This window comes from Rhipicephalus microplus, unplaced genomic scaffold, assembly GCF_043290135.1.
Source record: "Rhipicephalus microplus isolate Deutch F79 unplaced genomic scaffold, USDA_Rmic scaffold_14, whole genome shotgun sequence".
NCBI classification, from domain to species: Eukaryota; Metazoa; Arthropoda; class Arachnida; order Ixodida; family Ixodidae; genus Rhipicephalus; species Rhipicephalus microplus.
In genome coordinates this window covers 10,537,296-10,561,264 of record NW_027464587.1, presented here as the reverse complement: position 1 = coordinate 10,561,264, position 23,969 = coordinate 10,537,296, and the positions used below count along the sequence as shown (strand labels likewise).

The 23,969-nt window shown below is 47.9% G+C and overlaps 2 protein-coding genes across 2 annotated transcripts in view; both read left to right on the top strand.

Annotated features, from left to right (window-relative positions):
* The window catches only part of Rad23 (UV excision repair protein Rad23), a 264,575-nt gene that overhangs the window by 82,497 nt on the left and 158,109 nt on the right, over positions 1-23,969 (top strand). The gene's annotated exons all lie outside the window — the stretch shown is intronic.
* On the top strand, positions 15,490-20,591 carry LOC142784465 (uncharacterized). The gene is made up of 2 exons (XM_075882843.1): positions 15,490-16,963; positions 18,253-20,591. The coding sequence occupies exons 1-2, from the start codon at positions 16,750-16,752 to the stop codon at positions 20,535-20,537; spliced, it is 2,499 nt and encodes an 832-aa protein (XP_075738958.1). The 5' UTR covers positions 15,490-16,749; the 3' UTR covers positions 20,538-20,591.

Here is a 23,969-nt window from a genome sequence, read left to right as displayed (position 1 = left end):
TAGATAGCGTCGTTTTCGGTATCCCATGCTTTTTCGGGATATCTTGCTTAAGCAAGGTCCGGCGTCCACTTCCCGCAGGATATCGGCTTTCTCCTGAAGTGTTTTGGCACGGTATTTGCCGTGGGCACACGCCGTCAAGTCGGAGCAGAAGAATCATGACAGACGGGAAGCTACTACCGGCGCTACCGCAACAAACGTTAGCCGAGGCCTAACACCAACACAAAGAATCGTGACAGTTGGAAGCTAGTAACAACAGAGGTGTACGACGCACACCCGAGACAGAAACTGCAGAGAAGGCTGGGCGAAGCTACGACGCACCCTATTTGCTGTGTGCTGGTCATACCATCTGTCATCAAACAGCGACAACTACGCAGGATTTTCTAAGACTCCGAGATTGGCACTTAAAAAAAAAAAAAAAGTCTTGGAGGATAAGTAGGACGGAGAGCAGGCAGCCGCCGAGAGGGCAAATAACATGGGAGGTAGGAAAGCTGCTGCCGACAATAGATTACGCACTGATGTCACGTAGGATGTATGATAAGCTCAGGGGAATGCACATAGATGAAGATGGCTCCAGAAATCTGGGTAGTGATCACAAACGTATCAAGCTAAGTTTTGGAAAAGCAGCGAAAGTGGGAAGGAGACAAGATGAGCAACTACAGGAAAATTTTCATTCAGAAAGGCAAATAGAAGTAGCTACTAACCAAATTGAGAAAATAATTACTGAGGATAATAAAACGGTGTGGACATGCACGAATCTAATTGGACTGAGCTAGAGCTTGCTAAGGCACGTGACAAGTCACCCCAGAAAAGAAGACACAAACCCAAGAGTTGGTGGGATGAAGAAGTAAAGAGAGCCATAGCGAAACGTCAGGAAGCCTCTAGAGAATACAGACATGCTAAGCAGCTGGGTGAACCGAAAGATGATAAAGAAAGAAAATGGGACATCTTTCTAAGCTCTAGAAGGGAAGCATCCCTTCTGATCAATGAACAGATTAGAAGAAAGGGGGCTCAGTTGCTGGCAGAAATACATAAAAAGGATAGAAAAGCAGCTGCGAAATTTGGGAGCCATCTAAACTCCCCAAGGAATGAGACAAGCCTAGAACACGGGTTTATAACCACAGCTCAAGGTGCTAGGCTAGAAGAGAATGAAGCTATTGAATATGTAAGAACAAGGGTGACAAGAAAATTTCATCAAAGAAGTGCCTTATGTACCACAATATACAAGGATGGATTAAGTGGTGCAATGGCTCCATTTTCACAATGAGAGTAGGAAAGGGCTGAGAAGAGTGTTCTTAGTAGTACATCATCAGTCCCAGATGGCACTCCAATTATGCTGATAAAGACATCAGGCCTGAAGTATAAGCAGACTTTGAGAGAGGCAGTCAGCAAACTAATAATCGTTGGTGAAGTGTCTGATGGATGGAAACTTAGCAGGATGAGCATGATCTATAAAGGAAAGGGGGACAAAGCTGACATAAACAACTACCGTCCTATAACAGTGACATAAGTGGTCTACAAGCTGGCAATGCAGATTATAAAGGAAAGACAGCAGGCATGTATAGAGGATGAGAGGGTGCTAGGGGAACTGCAGAATGGGTTTTGGAAACACAGGAGCTTGGAAGACAATCTGTTCTCACTGACGCACTGCGTCGAAATAGTAGAAAAAGAACACAGGCCCCTGTGGCTAGCATTTTTGGATATCAAGGGAGCTCATGATAGTGTCGTTCAAGAGGACTTGTGTGGAATACTGGACACACTAGGTGTGGAAGATGGAGTCACTAATCTTTTAAAGGATATCTATAAAAGTAACAAGGTAGTTATAAAGTGGGAAAAACAGGTATCCAAGCCCACAGAGCTAAAACAGGGGCTTAGGCAGGGGTGTTCTCTGTCGCTCTTGTTGTTCATAACATACTACAAGGATTAGAGGCGAAATTAGAGGGAAGTGGACTTGGCTTCAACCTCTCTTTCGTCAAACAAGGAAAACTCGTTGAACAGGCACTACCAGCATTGATGTATGCAAGTGATATAGTGCCAATGGCCGACAACGAGGAATATTTGCAAAGATTTATCGACATCTGCGATAATGAGAGAGGTAGGTTAGATTTCAGATTCAGTAAGAAAAAATTAGCAGTCATAATTTTTAATGATAATGAAGGTAGTGAGCTTAGGATACAGGAGGTCACGCTAGAAATAACAGATAAATACGAATATCTGGGCATATGGATAAGCAATGGGACTGAGTACCTGAGGGAACACGAAATATACGTGACGACTAAAAGTAACAGGAATTCAGCAGTGATGGAAAATAGGGCACTGTGGAATTACAATAGGTATGATGTTGTGAGAGGAATATGGAAAGGGGTCATGGTTCCTGGGCTGACGTTCGGCAATGCGGTCTTGTGCATGAGATCAGAAGTTCAAGCAAGATTAGAAATTAAGCAACGTGGAATAGGTAGGCTTGCTTTAGGAGCTCACGGAAATACACCAAATCAGGGAGTACAAGGTGATATGCGATGGACATCATTTGAGGGCAAGGAAGCTAGCAGCAAGATAAAATTTGAGAAGCGATTGAGAGAAAAGGGGGAGGAGCGTTGGGCCAAGAAGGTTTTAAGCTACTTGTACATGAACAATGTCGATACAAAATAGAGTAAGCGAACCAGGAAATAGACCTCTACCGGGGTACGACACAGCGTCACGTCACCGGTGCACGTGCAAGGTGGTGGTTGGCAAATCACTCCCACCGTTGGCTGAGTGGGATGCAGTCGCTTTGTGCTTGGGGCAATTTTTTTTTTTTTTGAAAACTTAATCTTCATCTCAAGTGGCAGCATTAGCTGTGGCATGTGTCAGAAAACATCTAGGTGTGTGATAAAGTGCGTGATCAAATGTTCGCCATGCTGGCTGGCTATTTATCTACGAGAAGTGAGCACACGTGGTGGCCTGTGCGAGGAACAGCGCATCTTCGAAAATGTGCAGTGTTGACTTTGGCGTGTAGCGTGCGTTGAAAGGCATCGACAATATTGGTTCATCTTTACAGACGGTGGAACTGGGAATATTGTGCGTAGTGTGTGCAGTGTGAATAATGCGATGCTTCCTGTTTGCGAAAACACTAGTATTCGTTGTGGGCCGGTTTCAGTAACCAATTGCTGATGGAACTTTACGATCTGACATTGTAGTCAAGGTAAAGATACATTCGACTCGATCATTTGTGAGTGGGTACATCTCAGCGTATGCGCGGCGTGCAGAAAAATAAGTGAATGATCTGGTGATATATACGACTACGCATGAGTAGCGTTGCCGAATCTGTATATATGCTCCACCACGGCTTTAACTTGTAATATCGGATACCCGATACGTGTCGATGAAAACAGCGGAGGTTTTGGCTTCTTATCTACTTTGTACTTTTACGGCTCGATCCTTATGAAGTGACAATGCGCGTTAGAAGTTTGTGTATCATGTATTAGGTTTAAATGAGCGATAGGTACGAAAACACCTTATAGGTGTCAAATGTAGCAAGGTAACTGTGCCAGATATTATATACTATTAAGATGTCGGGTTTTACATCACATGAATTTTCACTGGGTTATTGAGAAACGCCGCGGCAGAACTTCAATTTGATTTTCACGAGTATTTGTTAACTTCAGCCTAATCCACGGCAAGAATTGTTTTTTTCATTTTTTTCTTCACTCATCTCCGATGAGACTTTTGGGCAGTGAGTGAGAATCTTCTTCATGACGTTGCGCACAGCAGCTCAAAACCATGCTGCCGCCAATGCTGTACCTCGTTTAAAACTGCATTGCACATGCCACGATGGCAATTAAGTAAGTTTACATACATGCCATGCCAGTAATCGTGTATATTCAAAACATTCGCTTTCAAAAAAGATCAGATTTTTTTTATGTCCGCCATCTACGTGGGTGAAGCCCACTGCGTGCTAGTCGCGTCTCTCAGTACTCTAAACAAAGTTTCTCCATCCGTCCCACTACGGCGAGCAAATTCCCACACTATGAGCAGTGACCCTTCCGCCGCCCCCTTCTTTCAAAAGCTGTGACTTTAGAACATAGCAATGTACTAATTTCTGTCGAAAGAATGCAGACACGCAGCTCTGCTATGCATAAATATGCGGCCGGAAGAACCTTCTTGCCAACAAGCATCTGCTACGAGAGAGGGTGTAGGGGGCGGGGTGCCCGCAGTGACGTCACACTGTTTACAAAGGGAGAGGTCTATTGACAGGTAAATACTTGAAAAACAGCAGGGGGCCAAACCAAAAAGAACTATCAGTAAAGAAGAAGGTGAAGGAAACAGAGACTGACATGTGGAGAATCGGCATGATTAAGAAGTCCGCACTAGATATCTATCGAGCCTTTAAGCAGGAAATCGCCAAAGAAAGGATCTATGATAATACTCGGGGTAGTTCTCTACTGTTTGAGGCCAGGACGAGAGTATTGCGAACCAATACATATCGGGCCAAATACGAAGGGGTAGACACAGTATGCAGTGCGTGTGGAGAGGAAGAAGAAACTGCCTAACACTTGATATTTTTCTGTAAAGGGATTCACCCTATAGTCCAGGATGATGGCGCAGAGTTTTTCAAAGCACTGGGGTTTAGGGACAGGGAGGGCAAAATAGACCTTAAGCGGGTAGACTTAACTAGAGGGAGGTTATCTGATTGGTGGCTAAAGTCAAGGCACGAGTGAAAATTAAACCCTTCACTGCAAAGTACCCGTCCAACTTTACTACTTAAAGAAAAAAAAAAGATAAATCTAGTGGTTAGTTCACTAAGTATTAAGGCTAGGTGGGGTTTGCCGCCGCCCGATCTAAAGGGTGCAGTCACATACATCCATTCATCTGTCCATCCGCTGCATGTAGTCGGCTGCGTCTGCGGCCCACTACAGCGTTGCCGTAGTACAGTTACAGTGTACTAGAAGGGGGCGGTGGAGTGAACGAGGCGGCCGCGCCGCATCTCGGCTGATTCTCCGCTGGGTGACAGTAGCGGCGGCGCTGTTGTCTTATGGTACTGCAGATCTCCGGAGCGTCTGCTTTGGGAGCATGGGCGCCGTAGCCTGCAAAAGCGTCTAATTGCTCGTTTTTCGCGCGTTTAATGCGTTTCTCAGCCTTGATCAGTGAACGCACCTGCTACGCGCCATAGTGCACGAGTGAATATTGTCACGCAGCAAAGGACGACGCAGTTGTCTATATGGAAAACAAGTTTATTGGAGCGAGCTTGTGCTCCCCTGACAACTGAAAGAATACACAGGCGGCGAAGCAGCGGTAGGCAAAGAGACGTGCACGCTAGTGAGCGTCGGCGATCGAATGTCGCGGCATCGACTGTGCGGAAATTTATATTCCTTGGCGCCAGCGTTTCTCGAATAGTTGAATTGTATCGAGAGCGCTGTTCGATAGCGTTTGTTCGGAACGCTCGAAGCGCTGTTCGATAGCGTTTGTTCGAAACGCTGTGATAGCGTTTGTTCGAAACGCTGTGAAAACAGTGATAGCACAGGCCGGCGCAGCCAGGCCGAAAAAGCAAAACACAAATAAACAAACCCAATGCATGGTTCGCGGCAATATGCAGGCACACTGGGATTGCGTCGATACATTCATTGTTTAAAGAGCCTGCTGACACACAAAAAAAAAAGAGAAATGTCAATCAGAATCAAAATAACCTTACACAGTATTACAAAACATTCAAAAACATAACAAACACAAGAACACACTTAATGCGGCTTTGCCAACGCTTGACTCACCATGTGGGCCCACCGCTAGAGACGACCGCTCGTGCCAGCCGCCACCTGCCAAAAAGCACTGCTCATCTCGCGTGCGCCGCCACCAAGGCTTTTCGCCGGCGCTACGCACTAACCATGATGAAGATGGCGGTGACAAATGCTCACAAGCACAACGCGACCTACCGCTCAACAGTTGTGACCCCTTAAATGCGGGTGATGTTGCATGGCACGTGCACCACGCGGCGCAAACATCTTTACAGGGGGTGTTAGCACGCTCACAATTTTTACAAAAAATGTCATCTTTTTTTTACACTGTCTTGAGTGTTTGTGTGGCCTTGTTATTGAGTGATGGCAGGCAGTGGTAATTTTTTTATTAAAACAATGAAAAATAAAACATGAAATAAGCTGGCCTTTGTTTTATCACTGCCATTGGCACTTAATCCTTCGATGAAAGCTTTCTGCAGAACTCGTATGAGCTTTTGATAGTTTTACTGGTGCACGAACATGCGTGTACATTATAAACGTCAGTGTATCACAAAGCGCTGTGAGCCACGAAGCTTTCCTGGTTAAGAGCTATCAACTGTCCCACATTTCTTGAGGAACAGAATTAGGCAAATTATGTGCATGCGTTTTCGGTGTAAACTTGTCGCACCGATATGAGGAATATCTTGCCTTTTCTTTCTTTTACAGTATTCAATTGAGCAAGATGATAAGTAGTTCAGTCATGCAAGAGAAGCACGTAGTAGGCTGAACATAAGCAAAACGCTTTCGCACTAAATCACGCTTGTGATTTGTTGTTTGTAAGCACACAGTCAGCCAGCCACAGCGAGTTTCGTCTGTCGATTCGGCAGAGGGGAGTGCAAATTCTACCACTGAACTACAGTGAACTGACGGCATTCGCCGAGTATCGGCTTAGAAGCGCTGGTGCGTGTATTTGTATATGTGCCGCCGACCGCCTATCCACACTTCTGATGGGATGGTGCTGCCACCTATAGCCCGATCTAGTCATAAGTAGCCGTGGTTCCCTGCAAAAGTGGTGGCACCAACATGATTGAACTGTTTATTATCTAGTACTAATACAATGAAGCCTGTACAATTTGCACCAGCCTGGAACGCGGCACGACCATTCACTAAACGGCAGTGCACGTTACAAGTACAAATGTACATCTAACGCGCCCCATAGCCACCAATAAAGACTTACACTATCACAGTAGATGTTGGCAGCAATTAAAATAGTGGCAAAACGAACACTATCGGCTTTCTGCAATACATATGTGCACTTCTCTACCGCGGTCTGATACCAAGAGACAACTGACAGTTTCATTGAAACGCGGAGCGCTTGTGTGGACTTGGATAATCTTCTGGTTAGTTGTGTGTAGCGCGGCACAAATTTTCCTTATACTGTGCCAAAGCTGCTCCAACGCAGCATTATTCCTGCTCCCTTAGCTGCTTCAAAACAGATAACTCTACTGTCACGGGGTCGTGACGTGGCCGAGGACAGAAGACTTTATGTTGAGATTTAACTGTTTATTAGGGCGAACTTGTGCCTGGTAAACGGAAAGTCCGATTACAGTAGCAGTCTTGCACAAATAGCTGTGAACGGAGCGTCGGCCGTCAATCAACTGACAAGCGGTGAAGCGTGTCGGCATTTATACACTTGCCATCGAATGTTCTAGCCTTAGTGCTAGCGGTGACGTAGGTTCCAGAAAAATCTGTGCAGTTCGCGGAGTGGGCGTCATCTTATCGAAATGATCTACTACAGTCCTGAAGCTTCTTGAAGACTGCAGGAACAGTTTGCACTGAGAATCGCGTAGTGTATTGGGGGCGATAACAAAACTTGCGAAAAGGAACCTGCCATTGCCCCCCCTCTGAAAAAGGCATCGTCCCAATGCTTTAACGAAAGAGGATAGTACAACAGTAATGCAAGAAAGTACACAAAATAAGTTATGATACAGCACAAATACATAAAAAAAAAACACTGTTTCAATTCGTTAACGCGCATGAAACGGCTTGAGACGCGGGACATGGACGACTTCAGGTCGCGATCGGCGTCGTTGAGAGTTTGTAATGCCGTCGAGTACAACCTCATAATCGAGTGGGCCGAGACGTCGAACCACGTTGTACGGTCCGAAGTATCGCTGCAAAAGCTTTTCACTGAGCCCACGTCGGCGTCGCGACGTCTACACCCAAACACGTTCGCTGGGCTGGTATTTCACGACGCGTCGTCGAAGATTGTAACAGCAGCTGTCGGTCGTCTGTTGGTTCTTCACACGGAGGCGCGTGAGTTGTCGGGCTTTTTCGACGCGCTTAATGTACTGACACACATCGAGGTTTTCTTCATCGGTGGCGTTCGGTAACATGGCATTGAGCGTCGTTGCCGGGCTCCTTCCGGAGACCAATTTCAATTTATACGGAGAGAAATGTGTCGACTCCTGCACCGCCGTGTTGTATGCGAAGGTCACGTACGGAAGATTGACGTCCCATGTCTTGTGTTCAACATTGACGTACATTGCCAGCATGTCGGCCATGGTCTTGTTTAGCCGCTCGGTGAGGCCCGTTGGTCTGTGGGTGGTACGCTGTCGTCCGTCGATAGTTTGTTTGGCTGTATGCCAAGATCACTTAAGTTGGGTCGGCAGTAAATGCAGTTTCTTTGTCGATGATGAGGACCTGCGGGGCACCGTGACGTACGATGACACTGTGGTGGTGCTGACTTAGATAAATAAATGTATGTTGTTGGTTTGTACCGGCGGCGTCTGATGTGTCCGTTCACTCCAAGAGCAGAGTGTGTCGTGAAAAACTTAGCTACTTCGGATGCACTGCCTTTGGGCAAGGCTTTTGTCTCGGCGTAGCGGGTGAGGTAGTCGGTAGCTACCCCAATCCGCTTGTTTCCAAAAGTGGATGTCTGGAACGGCCCCAGTAGGTCCATGCCAATCTGCTGGAATGGTTCGGGAGGTGGTTCAATGGGCTGCAGAAATCCCGCTGGCATTGTCGGCGGTGTCTTGCGTTGCTGGCAGTCCCGGCATGTCCTCACATAACGAGTGACGTAGACGGGAAGACGTGGCCAGTAGTATCTTTCTTGTATCCTCGCTAGTGTGCGGGGTACACCGAGGTGCCCTGCCGTCGAATCGTCATGCAGGGCCTACAGAAGTTCTGGTCGCAGAGCTGAAGGCACCATAAGAAGGCACTCGGCTCGGAGTGGTGAGAAGTTTTTCTTTTGAAGAAGACAGTTTCGCAGGAAGAATGATGCAAGTGCGCGCTTGAATACCTTCGGTACTTTGACAGTCCTTCCTTCAAGGTAATCTATTAGGGCTCCAAGTTCCGGGTCGGCTCGCTGTCGTTCAGCAAAGTCGTCGGCAGTTAGCATTCCCAAGAAGTAGTCGACATCTGGGTCGTCGGGCGTCAGAGTGTTTCTTGCTGGACTTGTGAACGACGGTAATGTCGTATTCTTGAAGTCTCAGGCTCCATTGTGTGAGGCGACCTGAAGGGTCCTTCAAGGTAGCTAGCCAACACAAGGCGTGGTGGTCGCTCACAACTTTGAAGGGCCTGCCATAGATGTAGGGGCGAAATTTTGACGTAGCCCAGGTGATGGCGAGGCACTCCTTTTCTGTTGTGGAATAATTTGCTTCTGCTTTGGATAGCGATCGGCTGGCGTAACTAATAACCCTTTCAAGTCCGTCAGCCCTCTGCACAAGAACGGCGCCGAGACCTACGCTGCTTGCGTCAGTGTGTATTTCTGTCTCGGCAAATTCGTTTAAATGCGCAAGTAACGAAGGCGTCTGGAGGCGATGTTTTAACTCCTGGAAAGCGTGTTCCTGCGGCGTTTCCCACTTAAACTCCTCGTTGGTCCTTGTAAGGTTAGTGAGTGGATCGGTGATGCGGACAAAGTTTTTGACGAACCGCCTATAATAGGCGCACAGGCCCATAAATTGGCGCACTGCCTTCTTGTCAGTGGGCGGCGCAAAGTCGGCGATGGCAGCCTTTTTTCGCGGATCGGGACGTACTCCAAACTCGCTCATCACGTGCCCCAGGAACAAGAGCTCCTCGTACGCAAATCTGCACTTTTCTGGCTTCAGGGTGAGTCCGGACGTCTTGATAGATTGATGTACAGCTTCAAGGTGCGGAAGATGCTTGTCGAAACTTGAGGAAAACACGACGACGTCGTCCAAGTACACAAGGCAAGTCTGCCACTTCAATCCTGCCAGTACTGTATTCATATTGCGTTGAAAAGTGGCAGGCGCTGAGCAAAGACCGAAAGGCATCACTTTAAACTCGAAGAGGCCGTCCGGTGTTATAAACGCCGTCTTCTCTCGATCTCTTTCGTCGACATCGATTGGCCAATAGCCAGTCTTGAGGTTCATTGACGAAAAGTACTTGGCGTTATGGATTCGATACAGTGCGTCGTCCATTCGTGAAAGAGGATACACGTCCTTTTTTGTGATTTTGTTCAGGCGGCGATAATCGACGCAGAAACGTAGGGTTCCGTCCTTTTTCTTCACTAACACCTTGGGGGACGCCCAAGGACTCTTGGACGGCTGGATGATGTCATTCTATAGCATTTCATCAACCTGTCTTTTTACGGCCTCGTGTTCTCGCGTCGAAACCCTGTACGGACCCTGACGGCGTCATCTGGCATTTTCCTCGATTATGATGCGATGTTTCGTGATTGGCGTCTGCCGAGTTTTTTATGACGACGAAAAGCAATCTTCGTATTGCAGGAGCAGGGTCTTGAGCTGTGCTTGCTTATGGTTCGGATGGCTGGGATTGATGTCGAAAGCTGAGGGAGGGGATTGATGTCGAAAGCTGAGGGAGGGGCTTGGTGTCTCTGAGCAGGTTCCGCAGAATCTGCGAGGGTGAAAGCCACCACCAACCACTGGTGGCTTTCACGATTTCTTCTAAGTATGCGACCGTCGTTCCTTTGTTCACGTGTTTGTACTCATTGCTGAAATTCGTGAGCATAACCGTTGCTTTGCCTCCCCGCAGCTCTACAATTCCTCTTGCGACGCAAATATTGCGGGTGACCAGCTCATGTTGACTGCCTTCAACGACACCTTCCAAGTCAGGTGATCTTGGAGCGCCGACCGAAATAATGACGCTGAAGCGAGGTGGAATGGTGATTTGTTCTTCCAGCACATTCAAGGCGTGGGTTCCAGTCGGCGGCGGTAGTGCTTCATCTGTAGATAATGTTATCGACTTTGTTCTTCAGTTGATGAGTGCGTCATGGAGGCATAAGAAGTCCATGCCAAGGATGACATCTCTCGAGCAATGCTGTAGGACTACGAAGTCTGCAGGATAAATACGGCCGTTAATGGTGACTCTCCCTGTGTAGATTCCTGCTGGCGTTACGAGATGATCTCCAGCTGTGCAGATTTCGGGGCCTTCCCAAGCTGTCCTAATTTTCTTCAACTTTGCGGCGAACGACCCACTGATGACGGAATAGTCGGCTCCAGTATCGACTAGAGTGGGCACACCGTGGCCGTCAATAAGAACGTCAAGGTCGCTAGTTCGCCATCTCGCGTTGCAGTTGGGCCATGGCGTTGGGTCATGGCTGCGTCGGCTTGTTCCGCTGTTTCTATGTTGTGTCATCAGGCCGGCTTTGGTAAGTGAGGTTTCGTAGTCAGGGCTTTGCCTGGTTGGCGTGGTGTTCGGAAAACTTCGTCGCGTCATCGTCGTTGTCGAAGGATCTTCGGTAGTTCGTCGCACAGCAACTGCACCTCCATCGGTTTCTGCCCTTAGTTTCCCGGATATGGGCTAGGAGATCAGCCTCGCGTTGGACCTGAGTACTACCGGTGGTGCGGTGACATGCGGCGGCTGTGCGATGGTGAACGAGAAGGACTTCGTGGTGTCCATCGAGTTTCTGTCAGGTTGTCGGCGATGTCACGTGGTCGTTCCCCTGGCTGCGGACGTGGTGCATTGACGGCGAAGCCACACAGTCCCACCTGTCGGTACTGGCAACGGTGGTATGTGTGCCCGGCCTCGCTGCAGTGGCAGCAGAGCGGGCGGTTGTCAGGTGCCCGCCAAATGTCCACTTTTCTCGGCGCACTGTGCTGGCCCGCTGGCGAACGGTACGACGTCGGTCGGGGTGGTGGCGGCGGTGGCGGCGTCTGGTGGCGGAAGTGCGATGGGGCAGCGTTTTGGCGTGGACGGGGAGGAGCGTTTTGGCGCACTGTAGAGGTGTAGCTCATACTTTCCGGCTCAGGCAGCGGTGCTTGGGGAATTCAAAGCGATAGCCGAACTTCTTTTCGTACAATGTCGGCGATCGAATCCACTTGAGGCTGCGCCGAAGGCAACAGCTTGCGCAGCTCTTCCCGCACGATCGCTCGGATCGTTTCACGCAGGTCTTCGAAGTCACTGGCTTGAGCAGCAGCGCATTCTGGAGTCAGGCGACGATTACCGTATTTACTCGCCTAATCCTCGCACTCGCATAATTCTCGCACCCCCCACATCGCCCAAGAAAAATACGATTTCTTTTTTTCCTCGAGTAAATATCGCACCCCCGAAAACTGCCGCAACAATGTCGTCTGCTCGTTCCAGCCGCTCATGATGATAGTGCACACCGTCTGGGGCCATCTCTTAAGCATCAAGCGTACTATTGCACGCAGATTTCCATGCCAAGTCCAAGGGGCCAGTGCGCGTTGCGGCGTGTTTTGTATGCTGTGTCGGTAATCTTGTCACGTTATAGGGCGATACTGAAGCTACAGGGCTGCTTTCAAGTTGAAAGTGATTGATCATACACTAAACAACGGCAACAGGGCCGCCGGCAGGCCTTTTGGAGCATACGAGTTTTGCGTTCGCTACTGGTGATGGCAGCTGAAAGCCACCAAGACTCGTTGGGCCTGCCATGGGCCTAAATCTGGATTGATGGTAAACTTTATTTCTTCAGGAGGAAACGGCATATGATTCTGTTAAATAGCCATCAGCCCAATACTGATGACTTACATTTTGAGGGCTCCTGTTTAGGGACAAATGCTATTGTTACGCCCGCAACACCCACAAGCTTTGCGTATGGTATTCTAATTCTCGACTATTTGCTTGCACTTTTTGTGTCTCAAATAAATCTTGCCTTGTGTTGAACCTCTGCTTTTATTGTCAAGGTAACTTCTGATTAGTACTTCTTAAAGCTTGCTTTAAGTTGCTGGTGTGAGAATCCCGATTTGCGGCCACTTCGTTTTCGTTTTCACTCTGTACGTTTTCTTGGAAAGTTTTTTCCGCAAAATTCGCGCACCCCCCAACTTTGCATCAGTTTTCCGGCAAAAAAAAAAAAAAAAAGTGCGAGGATTATGCGAGTAAATACGGTATACTGTCTGGTGTGCATGTGCAGTGTCTTTTCGATAGTGGTCGCCTCGGATACAAACTCTTGGACGGTGTTCGGTGGATTCCTCATTAGCTTGCGAAGAGCTCCTGTTTGACCCCTCGCATGAGGAAACGAACTTTCTTCTCCTCAAGCATGTTTGGGTCAGCGTGACGGAATAGGCGGGTCATCTCTTCTGTGAAAACGGCAACATTTTCATTTGGCAGATGAACCCGGGTCTCTAGTAAAGCAGCGGCCCTCTGTTTACGAGCGACGCTCGCTAACCTTTGCAGGAATGCGCCGCAGAAAACATCCCATGTTCCGAGCGTGGACTCCCCCCGATTCTCGAGCCAGGTTCTTGCGGTGTCTTTGAAATAGAAGAACACACGACGGAGCTTTTCGTCATTGTTCCAGTGGTTGAGGGCGGCCACACGGTCGTATGTTTCTAGCCAGGTCTCCGGTTCTTCGAACGATGACCCGTGGAAAATTGGTGGTTCCTTGAATTGATGCATGACGATCGCGGGCTGGGATGCTGCGGTTGTCATTGTCGCTGCAGTCAAGGTCATGGCCTTGGTCTTCCACGCCTTGTCTTGTAGGGGCCCGTACTCCGGTGGTAGACCTTGCTGTCGGTGGCTTGTTTGCTGCTCCTGGTTGGTGTCGGTGTCTTCTCCGCGACATGGGCTGGGTTCACGGCTTGGCGGGGGCGTCCGGTACATGAACGAAGCAGCACCTCCACCAGATGTCACGGGGTCGTGATGTGGCTTAAGACAGGAGACTTTATGTTGGGATTTAACTGTTTATTTGGGCGAAGCTATGCCCGGTAAACGGAAAGTCCGATTACACTAGCAGTCTTGCACAGATAGCTGTGAACAGAGCGTCGGCCGTCGATCAACTGACAAGCGGCGAAGTGCGTCGGCATTTATACACTTGCCATCGAATGTTCTAGTGTTAATGCTAGCGGTGACGTAGGTTCCAGAATAATCTGTGTAGCTGGCGGAGTGCGCGTTATCTTATCGAAATGATCTACTACATTCCTGAAGCTTCTGGAAGACTGCAGGCGGGGTTTGCGCTGAGAATAGCGTAGTGTATTGGGGGCGATAACAAAACTTGCGGAAAAAAACGTGGCACTATTTACACTTCTGTATTAAGCTTCACTCAAATTCGTGCTGCCACATGTGTTGTCATTGTTGAAAATTTAGCATGCCATCGGCGGTTGTCTTATTTTGTAAGGAAAGTAGTGATAGCACCTAGAAAAGTTTTTTTTTTTTTTTCACGAGTTACTCTGCGCCACATAATGCAGCTACTTTAGCCAAAGGGCAATAGCTGTCCCCACTGTTCGCGCTGTAGACGGCGTCTTCATGTTTATTCACAGGAATGATGATTTTGCATTGTGAAAATTTGACATTTGGCTTAAAAAAAAGTAAATGCCTGTAATTGCACTTGGCAGCATTCTTCAATAATGCCACGTTTCATTTCTGAAGCTTTGTTATCGCCCCCAATACACTACACAATTCTCAGCGCAAACCAAGCCTGCAGTTTTCGAGAAGCTTCGGGACTGTTGTAGATCAATTCGATAAGATCACGCCCACTCCGCGAACTGTATAGATTATTCTGGAACACTAGTCACCGCCAGCGATAACGCTAGAACATTCGATGGCATGAGTATAAATGCTGACGCACTTCGCCGCTTGTCAGTAGTTCAGTAGTGATCCAGCTGCGCCATTTGCGCCAATTTGCTACAATTATACCTTCCTGAGCCTTACTGCGCAAGTGTTGTTTTGTTTGCGCCAAATGCGCCAAATTGCACGAAAGAACCCGACTTTAGCGGATGTTCATTTTGCAGTTGGCAACAAGTGATTTCTTTTCTAGGTTGGCAATAGGCAATATGCAAAATTAACAGCGCCATCTAGTGAACGCAGCAGGTACCATATCCGCCATTTTGATGCTGGCGAGGCTTGACCACTACGCACGGGCGACCCCCATGCGAACGTACGCGTTTCAACGCTTTGACTGTCGCAGTCAGATTTTTTTGCTGGCGAAATGCCAGTACACTGCTGTGTGCCGCTGTGCAAGCAGGGCGGAGTCACAGACAGCGAAGGTATGTGGCATGAATTACGATTTTCCAGTGATCATGTAAACGCAAAACAGCTAGGGTATGGCGTGCACAAGCTTTATGGGCACAGTCTAGGATGCATGTATCTCTGTGGTGCACGGGCTGCACGAGAGCAATGCAGGACTAACCATTTTTTGTGTTACGTGGACAGGCCGTGTTTTTATAGGTTTGTCAGCTTTGCGGCTAGGTGTTTTCACTACGTCGGGCCTCTACACAACAGTGGTGCTCTTCGATTTACCGTCTCGAACTCGCTGAGAAGCTGTGCGACATTCAAATTTTTTATGACTTCGGGGAAGCCTCGGATTACCCACGGGCTATCCGCGGTGAGTCTGAGATGGTAAATCGAAGAGCCCCGGTGATTCCCTGCAGTCAAATAGAGTCTGCCACTGCGGGTGGGGTGAGCAGTGTGACAGAACCGAATTGTTAGGACGAGCTTTTTTGTGACGAGATTACACCTCGTAGGTAGACAACGTAGAAATGTTATTTTTGAAGCTGATTGCGCACAGAGACGTGCAGAGCTATACTTCGAGTAACATGCCGTACACGCATCCTAGAAAGGCAGCTCGGTTGCTTGTCCGCGTTCAAGCTCCGTGGTGTCCGGTCACCACGCAGCAATAAACAGTAATTCGGAAGATAAGCGCTATGCCCACTTTGTAACAGAAAAGTATCTGCTCAGGCACTTAACTTCGATTCCACCAACGTGCGCGGACGCAACTTTTCCATTGAGGCCTCTAATTTTCCTTCACCAATGAAATAAAATCGAAAAGATAGCGGGGCGCACTGCCGTAGGTTTCAAAAACGGCACCATGAGTATCGCCAAGGCTTAACTGAATGACGTTATGCAGGAGTTCAGAGTGCAGCAGTCCTATTTATTCGTAAGGCGAGATTCATTCTCTGCATTTTAGTCTCTTTGGCTCAGTTGCGTTGCAGCTGTTTTTTTTTTGTGTTGCAACTCACCTCCCTTGAAAAATGTTTCATGTTTCATTATAAAACATACAGCTGTGGAGACAGCCATTACTTAGTTGTATGGGATTCAGCATTTTAGCTGCCTTACACTCACAGTTCCTAGAAACCTTTGAAGCTACTTAGATATAAAAAATAACTTATTTAAATTTCCCGAGTGTCCACAAGTGAATAATGCCTCTTAAGGCTTGCTGTGAAGGGCCATATCTAGGAAAGGCTGCTAGGAAAAGGGAGTGTGCATAGAAAAAAACTGAGAGGGAGGGGGTCACATTACAAGTGCATTATTCGTCCTGCAATGCACATATAAGTGTGACCTCTCTTCCCTGTGAGATGAATTTGTGATAGTGCCTGTGTTTGTATGCAACAATCGTTTAAACCGCTAATAGAAACCTAGCTCATGACGTCGCACTGAATGTTTGTTTGCTTATAACTTGTAGGTATCCTTCCACCGCTTTCCGAAAGATGCAATGACATACAAGTGGCAAGATGTGGCAAGATTCCTAAACAGTTTGTCCACATCACATGTTCGGGCACTGGGAAACATCTTGTTGCGGCCATCGCAGTAGCTCAGCGCAGTGAAGCAAGTGTTTAGGAGTCATACGGCCGTACTAGCGAACGCGTTTCCGTCGACCGCTCGCCCACATTAAAATGGCGGCGGGGTCAAAATGCACAGTGTTGCCAGAGCACAAAGCAATTTCGCATATGGTCCATTGTTTACCATGTGCTTTGCAGCTTTGGTATTCGTCGGTGTCGTTCGGCTGTTTTCTGTAGGTTTTCGCGCTCATGCACAGCACGTCGTGTCGTTGCATGTGCGCCATGTGCTTGTGAACAAACAGTCAGCGAATGTTTGTCATCCCCCCGCTGTTGAAATGGACAAAAGTAAGTCGCTTTCTTTTTAAATTTTGTGGCATTTCTTAATAGCGCCCGTGAAATACTTTAGTGAATGCTTAGGCGATCGCGTAGCGCTGCTGGCATTTATTACCGGCCGCACTTTGCTATTGAATCAGTACAGAAGTTGCAACTTGCCTATAGTTCTTGCGATTTCTCGCTACTGATTGTTTTTGTGTTCGGAGTGTCCGAGCGCTGTACGTAGGCTTAGGAAGGTGCGCCGTGCCTTGTTTCGTAGTGCGGAATATCCGTGTTTGAAACGCGCAATCGCTCGTACGGCATGCAGCAGTTACACCTCCTACATGCTACCGTTCGGAACATATAATAGTGCGAAACGAACGAGCGAGTGACGCGGAATACACTACGAATTTCTGCAGGCGGGTCGCCTTTGTTGACGTTAGCAGATCGCTAGATGGGCCGTATGTGCTGCCGGTGCGTCACGGATCGGGCGCCCCACCGTGCGAGCTGCTTGTAGAATAGTCGGAAAAGAGTGATTGAGCGTCAACCATGTCAACACAAGCAAGTCAATAAGCACCGTAATGTTACCGCATTAGCGGCCGCCGATCGTTGGGAATCCGCTATTCGTGACGTGCCGTTCCCAATCAGCTTTTTTAAATATTTAATTTAAGGAAAACGTTGCTGTCGACTTCTGCTCTGGTCATCGCGCGCCGCGCCGGAAGGAAGCAAACCTCCAACATACATTAGCGCCTTATGCCGCCTTGCCAGCTGGGGCAATGCGTTTGTCTGCGGCCGTCAGACCCACGCGTCATCCGCATGGCAACTTCCTGTAAGTTGGTCGCGAGTTTTAGGTGTGAATGGTCGACAGACAAACTGGCATCCCGATTCGCGCCATTTGTCGAGGCTGTACCCAAAATGCTTGCGCAAATATTTGGTGTTGGCGCCTTAGAGTTGGTATTTAGATCTTCCAATGAAGTAAGGTTGGCATTATGTTACGGGCTACCCTAAAAATAAATCTAGTAGTTACGTGCTCTTTTTACTAGCGTGCCTTTGTCGTGGGAAAATTTACAAGAGTGGAACCTTGGGCTAGTTGGTGCGTAGTCACATTTGCAAGATTTTTATACTGACGCGTTGACTAGGCTTGTATTTTGTCATGTTTTTAATCATCCTTTTTTGGGCATATATATTCTTGCCACTCTGTGATATAAAGTTAGAAGTCAGTGCTCTTTCTGTCTACCCTGTTGCTTTTACCTATATTCACGCTCTGAAAAAAAACTTGGGAAAGTTTACTGTCATAAAGTTCGTTTCGCTCATGTTTTCAGATCGCAACACCAAGTTCAACGCCTCTGTACTCAACGAGGTGGACTCCAATAATGATCCGATCAGTCGGTGGTGCAAGAGTGGAACCCGAAATACAGATGCATTTTGTATTCTTTGCAACTGCATCATTTCTTGTGCACAGCATGGAGCGGCAGCAGTGAAGCGTCATGCTGGGATGAAGAAACATATTGATGCAGCTGCTAGACACAGAGACAAGGACGGGAATCTTCTTCCACCCAAATTGGTGCAAGGCACACTGGACTTCTCCAACGGGTCTGCTAATACATCACTTGAGCACCAAGTCAGCAAGGCAGAAACTACTTTTGCTTTGTCTGTTGTGGCCAAGGGAATTCCTTTTTCATGGGGAGACACGGCAACTTCGATTTATCACTGCATGTTCCCCGACAGTGACATTGCCAAAAAGTTTAGTTGCGGCAGAATAAAGTTGGCCCGCATTGTATCAGATGGACTGGGTCCCTACTTTAAAGGACAAGTGGTGACTGAGCTGTGCCAGCCAAATGTCTATTTTTCCATTATGATTGATGAGACGCCAAAGCCAGAGCTAAGGGTGCAGCAACTAGATGTGCTGGTACGCTATTTTTCCAGCAGCCAACAGGAAGTTGTTGTTGAACATGTCCAGTCATTTGATCTTGGGCGTGCAACCGCTGAAATAATTGTTGGCTGCATAGAAGAAGCAATAGCAGATCTTCCAAAGCAAGGACTTGTTTGCTTTTTCAGTGATGGCCCTAATGTTATGAAGAGCGTAAGAAACAAGCTTCAGAAGCATGTGGCACCAAGTTTGATTGATATTGGCAACTGCAATCTTCATAAAGTTCATAATGCATTTGGCAGAGGCCTGGATGCATTTGGCTTAGATGTAGAAGTAGTGAGAAATATTTACTACTACTTCAAAGGTGCTGTCCGCGCTGAAGCACTCAGAGAATGCCAGGATACTTTGGGAATCTCTTGTCATGTATTTCTGTGCCACGTTTCTAATCGCTGGCTGACGCTACAAGACTCACTTTGTCGAGTTGAGGAACAGTTTGAAGCGCTTCGCACCTATTTTTTTAAGGGCAATTCATCTCGTCAACGACCTGACACCCAAAGCTTACACAACAAGCTTGTGTCGGCATTTTCAGAAAAACAACTTTTGGCCAAAGTGTTGTTCTTTAAGAACTGTGCGCAGCTTTTCAGTGGATTTCAGCTGCTCTTCCAAAAGCAAGAGCCGCTCTTGCACATACTTCACGTTGAACTTATTGTTCTAGTCCAACGAGTCCTCAGTCGGTTTCTTCGTCATGAAGCCTTTGCAGACAAGAGCGCTGAACAACTGAAAAGGCTAGATGTGATGGATGCATCCCTTTGGAAATCGAGGCCGGAAGTTGGTACAGATACTGAAAAATCAATGCTTGAGTGGGACTCTAGTGAGAAGAAGCGGTTTTATCTTGGAGCACGTGCTTTTTACTTGGCCTGTGCCAAGGATCTTCTTCAGAAGCTTCCACTCGACAATAGAGTTCTTCAATCTGCTAGCCTCCTCAATTGGCAGTCAACAAATGTTGAATCGGAAGTGCGAGCACTGAAGTACCTTGTGTCTCAGCTTCCACAGGTAATCAAACATGAAGAAGTTTCCTCAGCCATCGATGAGTGGCATATGTTAAAGTGTGACTCCAACAGTGACCTTCTTGCACTTGGAGGTGAAAGAATTGATGTTCGTTGGGGCAAAATATTTAAACTGAAGTCTCCTGGAGGTCAACCAAAGTATCCATTATTGTCGAGGCTTGTCAAGTGTCTGCTGTGCCTGCCACATGGCAACGCAGACTGCAAACGAGGATTTAGCGAAAATAAGTGCTTTTATGAGAACCGCTACTCATTATGCATTGCAAGCATTAACGGGTTGCGCCAGACAAAGACATACCTCCGCAGGTATGATGGAGATGCCACTAAAGTTCCCTTGTCTACAGAGCTTCTGCAAAGTGTAAGGAGATCTAGAGCCCGATACACAGAGAGAACTGCAAGTGCACAGCAGTCAGAAAGCAGGAAAAGGCTTGGAGACCAAGACACTGGTGCTGATGTCGACGAAAAGCTACTTCGTAAGAACTTGGAAGAAAAGGTCACCTCAAGTAGGGCATTGCTGAAACGAGCAGAAGACATAATTTCTTCTGGTCTGCGTTCTAAGAGCCTGGAACAAGTTGAAGCTGGGCAAACTTTATTAGCTGAAGGCAACTCCGCTTTGAGCCAAACCCTCTCACAGCTGGAAGAACTAAGCAAGAAGGTGAGCAAGAGGACGTAAATGCTGCAACATGCACATCTTTCTTCTGTAAATAAATGAAAGTTCAAAACTCTCCTTACAGTTCGGTTTCTGGGAATTTTCGTCGTAGCTTTTAGTGTACTTTAATCAACTAATGCTACACCTGCACTACCTTCATTTTCAGTAGTGCATTAAATCTGATGGACTGGTCCATTTCTTGGTGGCTTTTAAAATGGGCATGCACGTGACACTCTAATTAATAATTGAGAATTGAGACAAATACGGTTTTATAGAACTGTGGTTGCTATCACAGCTTTAGTTTCAGCAATAATGAGAGATGTATTTTTGTAAAATAAGTTGCTGCTACAATTGCTGCTCCAAAATCGAGTGCCGATACAAAGGTGCTCCAAAAGAGCATTTTCTCTGCTCCAAAAATTGCTCCAAAAGTTGAAGTGGCTGGATCACCACTGCTGGTTGATCGACAGCCGACGCTCCGTTCACTGCTATCTGTGCAAGACTGCTACTGTAATCGGACTTTCCGTTTACCGGGCACAGGTTCGCTCAAATAAAGTTAAATCCCAGCATAAAGTCTCCTGTTTTCGGCCATGTCGCGACCCCGTGACGGCGAATGGGCAGAACTTCGTGGTGTCCGCTGAGTTCCTGTCAGGTAGTCGACGATGTCGCGTGGTGTTTCCCCTGGCTGCGGATGTGGTGCATTGACGGCGAAGCCATGCAGTCCCATCTGTCGGTACTGGCAATGACGGTATGTGTGCCCGGCCTCGCCACAGTGGTAGCAGAGTGTGCAGTTGTCAGGTGCACACCATACATCCGTTTTCCTGGGCGCTCTGTGCTGGCCCACTGGCGAACGGTAGGACGTCGGTGGAGGTGGTGGTGGCGATGGCGTCTGGCGACGGAAGTGCAATGGGACGGCGTTTTGGCGTTAACGGGGAGGAGCGTTGTGGCGCACTGCAGCGGCGTAGCTCATAGCTTCCGGCTCTGGCAGCTGTGCTTGAAGAATTCGAAGCCATTGCCGAACTTCTCGCACAATGTCAGCAATCGAATCCACTTGAGGCTGCACCGATGGCAACAGCTTGTGCAGCTCTTCCTGCACGATCGGTTGAATCGCTTCATGCAGGTCTTCGGAGTTAGTGGTTTGAGCAGCAGAGCATTCTAGAGTCAGGCGACGATTATACTGTCTGGTGCGCATGTCCAGGGTCTTTCCGATAGCGCTCACTTCGAATACAAACTCTTGGACGGTGTTCGATGGATTCCTCATTAGCTTGCGAACAGCTCCTGTTTGATGACCCCTCGCATGAGGAAACGAACTTTCTTCTCCTCAAGCATGTCTGGGTCAGCGTTACGGAATAGGCGGGTCATCTCTTCTGCAAAAAGGGCAACATTTTTATTTGGCAGCTGAACCCGGGTCTCAAGTAAAGCAGCGACCCTCTCTTTGCGAGCGATGCTCACGAACGTTTGCAGGAATGCGCCGCAGAAAACATCCCATGTTCGGAGCGTGGACTCCCGATTCTCGAGCGAGGTCCTTGCGGTGTCTTCCAAATAGAACACCACACGACGGAGCTTTTCATCATTGTCCCAGTGGTTCAGGGCGGCCATACGGTCGTATACTTCTTGCCAGGTCTCTGGTTCTTCGAACGATGACCCGTGAATAATTGGTGGTTCCCTGGGTTGATGCATGACGATTGTGGGCTGGGACGCTGTGGTTGTCGTCGCTGCAGTGGCGGTCATGGCCTTGGTCTTCCACGACTTGTCTTGTAGAAGCCCGTACTCCGGTGGTAGCCCTTGCTTTCGGCGGCTTGTTTGCTGGCTGCTCCTGGTTGGCATCGGTGTCTTCTCTGCGACGTGGGCTGGGTTCACGGCTTGAAGGGGCATCCGGTACATGAACGAAGCAGCACCTCCACCAGATGTCACAGGGTCGTGACGTGGCTGAAGACAGGAGAGTTAATGCTGCGATTTAACTGTTGGGCGAACCTGTGCCCGGTAAACGGAAAGACCGATTACAGTAGCAGTCTTGCTCAGATAGCAGTGAACGGTGCATCGGCATTTATACTCTTGCCATCGAATGTTGTAGCGTTATCGCTGGCGGTGACGAGTGTTCCAGAATAATCTGTACAGTTCGCGGAGTGGGAGTGATCTTATCGAAATGATCTACTACAGTCCCGAAGCTTCTCGAAAACTGCAGGCGCGGTTTGCGCTGAGACTTGTGTTGATTATTGGGGCGATAACAAAGCTTGAGGAGTGGAACGTGGCAATATGCCTATCATAAAGCAAAGCATGAAAGTGCTCGTCGAGCATGTCTGGCATGCTATGGTGCAAGGTCCTTGAAATTCTTGAAAACCCTTGAATTTGAAAAATGCATTTTTCAGTGCTCTTGAAAGACCTAGAATTTTTTTGCCATCCTTGAAAATCCTTGAATTTCGTGAGCAGTGCACTCTCACATCGGCATCGCGACCTCCTAAACGTGTGCAGATCGGTGTGTCAACCTGCAAAGCCCCGCCGCAGTGGTCTCAGCTGCTGACCCACAGGTCGCGGGACCGAATCCCGGCGGCAGTGGCTGCATTTTCGATGGAACCGGAAATGCTGTAGTTTTGTGTGCTCATATTTGGGTGCACGTTAAAGAACCCGGGGTGGTCGAAATTTACGGAACCCTCCACTACGGCTTCTCTAATAATCATATGGTGGTTTTGGGACGTTAAATCCCACATATCAATCAACGTATCAACCTGTCAAACTCCCCATTCCCAAAGAAGTTATGCAGCGTGGCTGCACATGGTCACATTTTGCAAAAATGCATGGGAACAAAAAAACGTAGGTTTCGCGGCGAAGGTGAAGCAGTAAATGTGATTGCAAAAGATTAGAATGCCACACGAAGCAGGGCAAGCAACTCCATACATGCAATGGGCCGTTCAAGCACAAAAGACGCAGGACAAGAAAGTGCACAGAACGAGTGCCGATGACAGATGTTACAGCTGGACACTGGAACCATGCTGCTTAAACAAACCTAGGATGATGCTAGAAAAGAACACACATGTATTCACTGGATGAGTGTAAATTAACCACGGTCACAATTTTTACTTCTTGGTTGTTGAGCAACGTGCTGAAAGTGTCAACTGTGTACAAACCAACGCTCTTAATGTGGTTGTGCCATCAAGTTTTGAGGCTATAGCAAGCAATGTGTGGGTTTTCTCTATATAGGCAAGGGCACTCCACATGAATTGTGGGACTTCAGAAGTGTTCAGAATATATTTTAAGTCACTTCCCAAGTGTGCCTAAATGCTCATTCATCTAATCAAGGCCCTTCGCGAGTGTATCCAACACTGACGTAGCTCTCTAGGACGGGCAACAAAAGTTGTACTGTTGTCACCTCAGATCTGTTGCTAAGTGAGTGACTTACGGCACTTGTATACTGGCAAGGCATCGCGGCTGCTGCAGCTAGCAGCGCATTTGTATTGCAGG

Coding starts and splice junctions, on each gene's coding strand:
- LOC142784465 (XM_075882843.1), top strand. CDS start 16,750: ATGCACAGTGTTGCCAGAGCACAAAGCAATTTCGCATATGGTCCATTG. Junction 16,964..18,252: donor CGCTGTTGAAATGGACAAAA/GTAAGTCGCTTT, acceptor TCATGTTTTCAG/ATCGCAACACCAAGTTCAAC.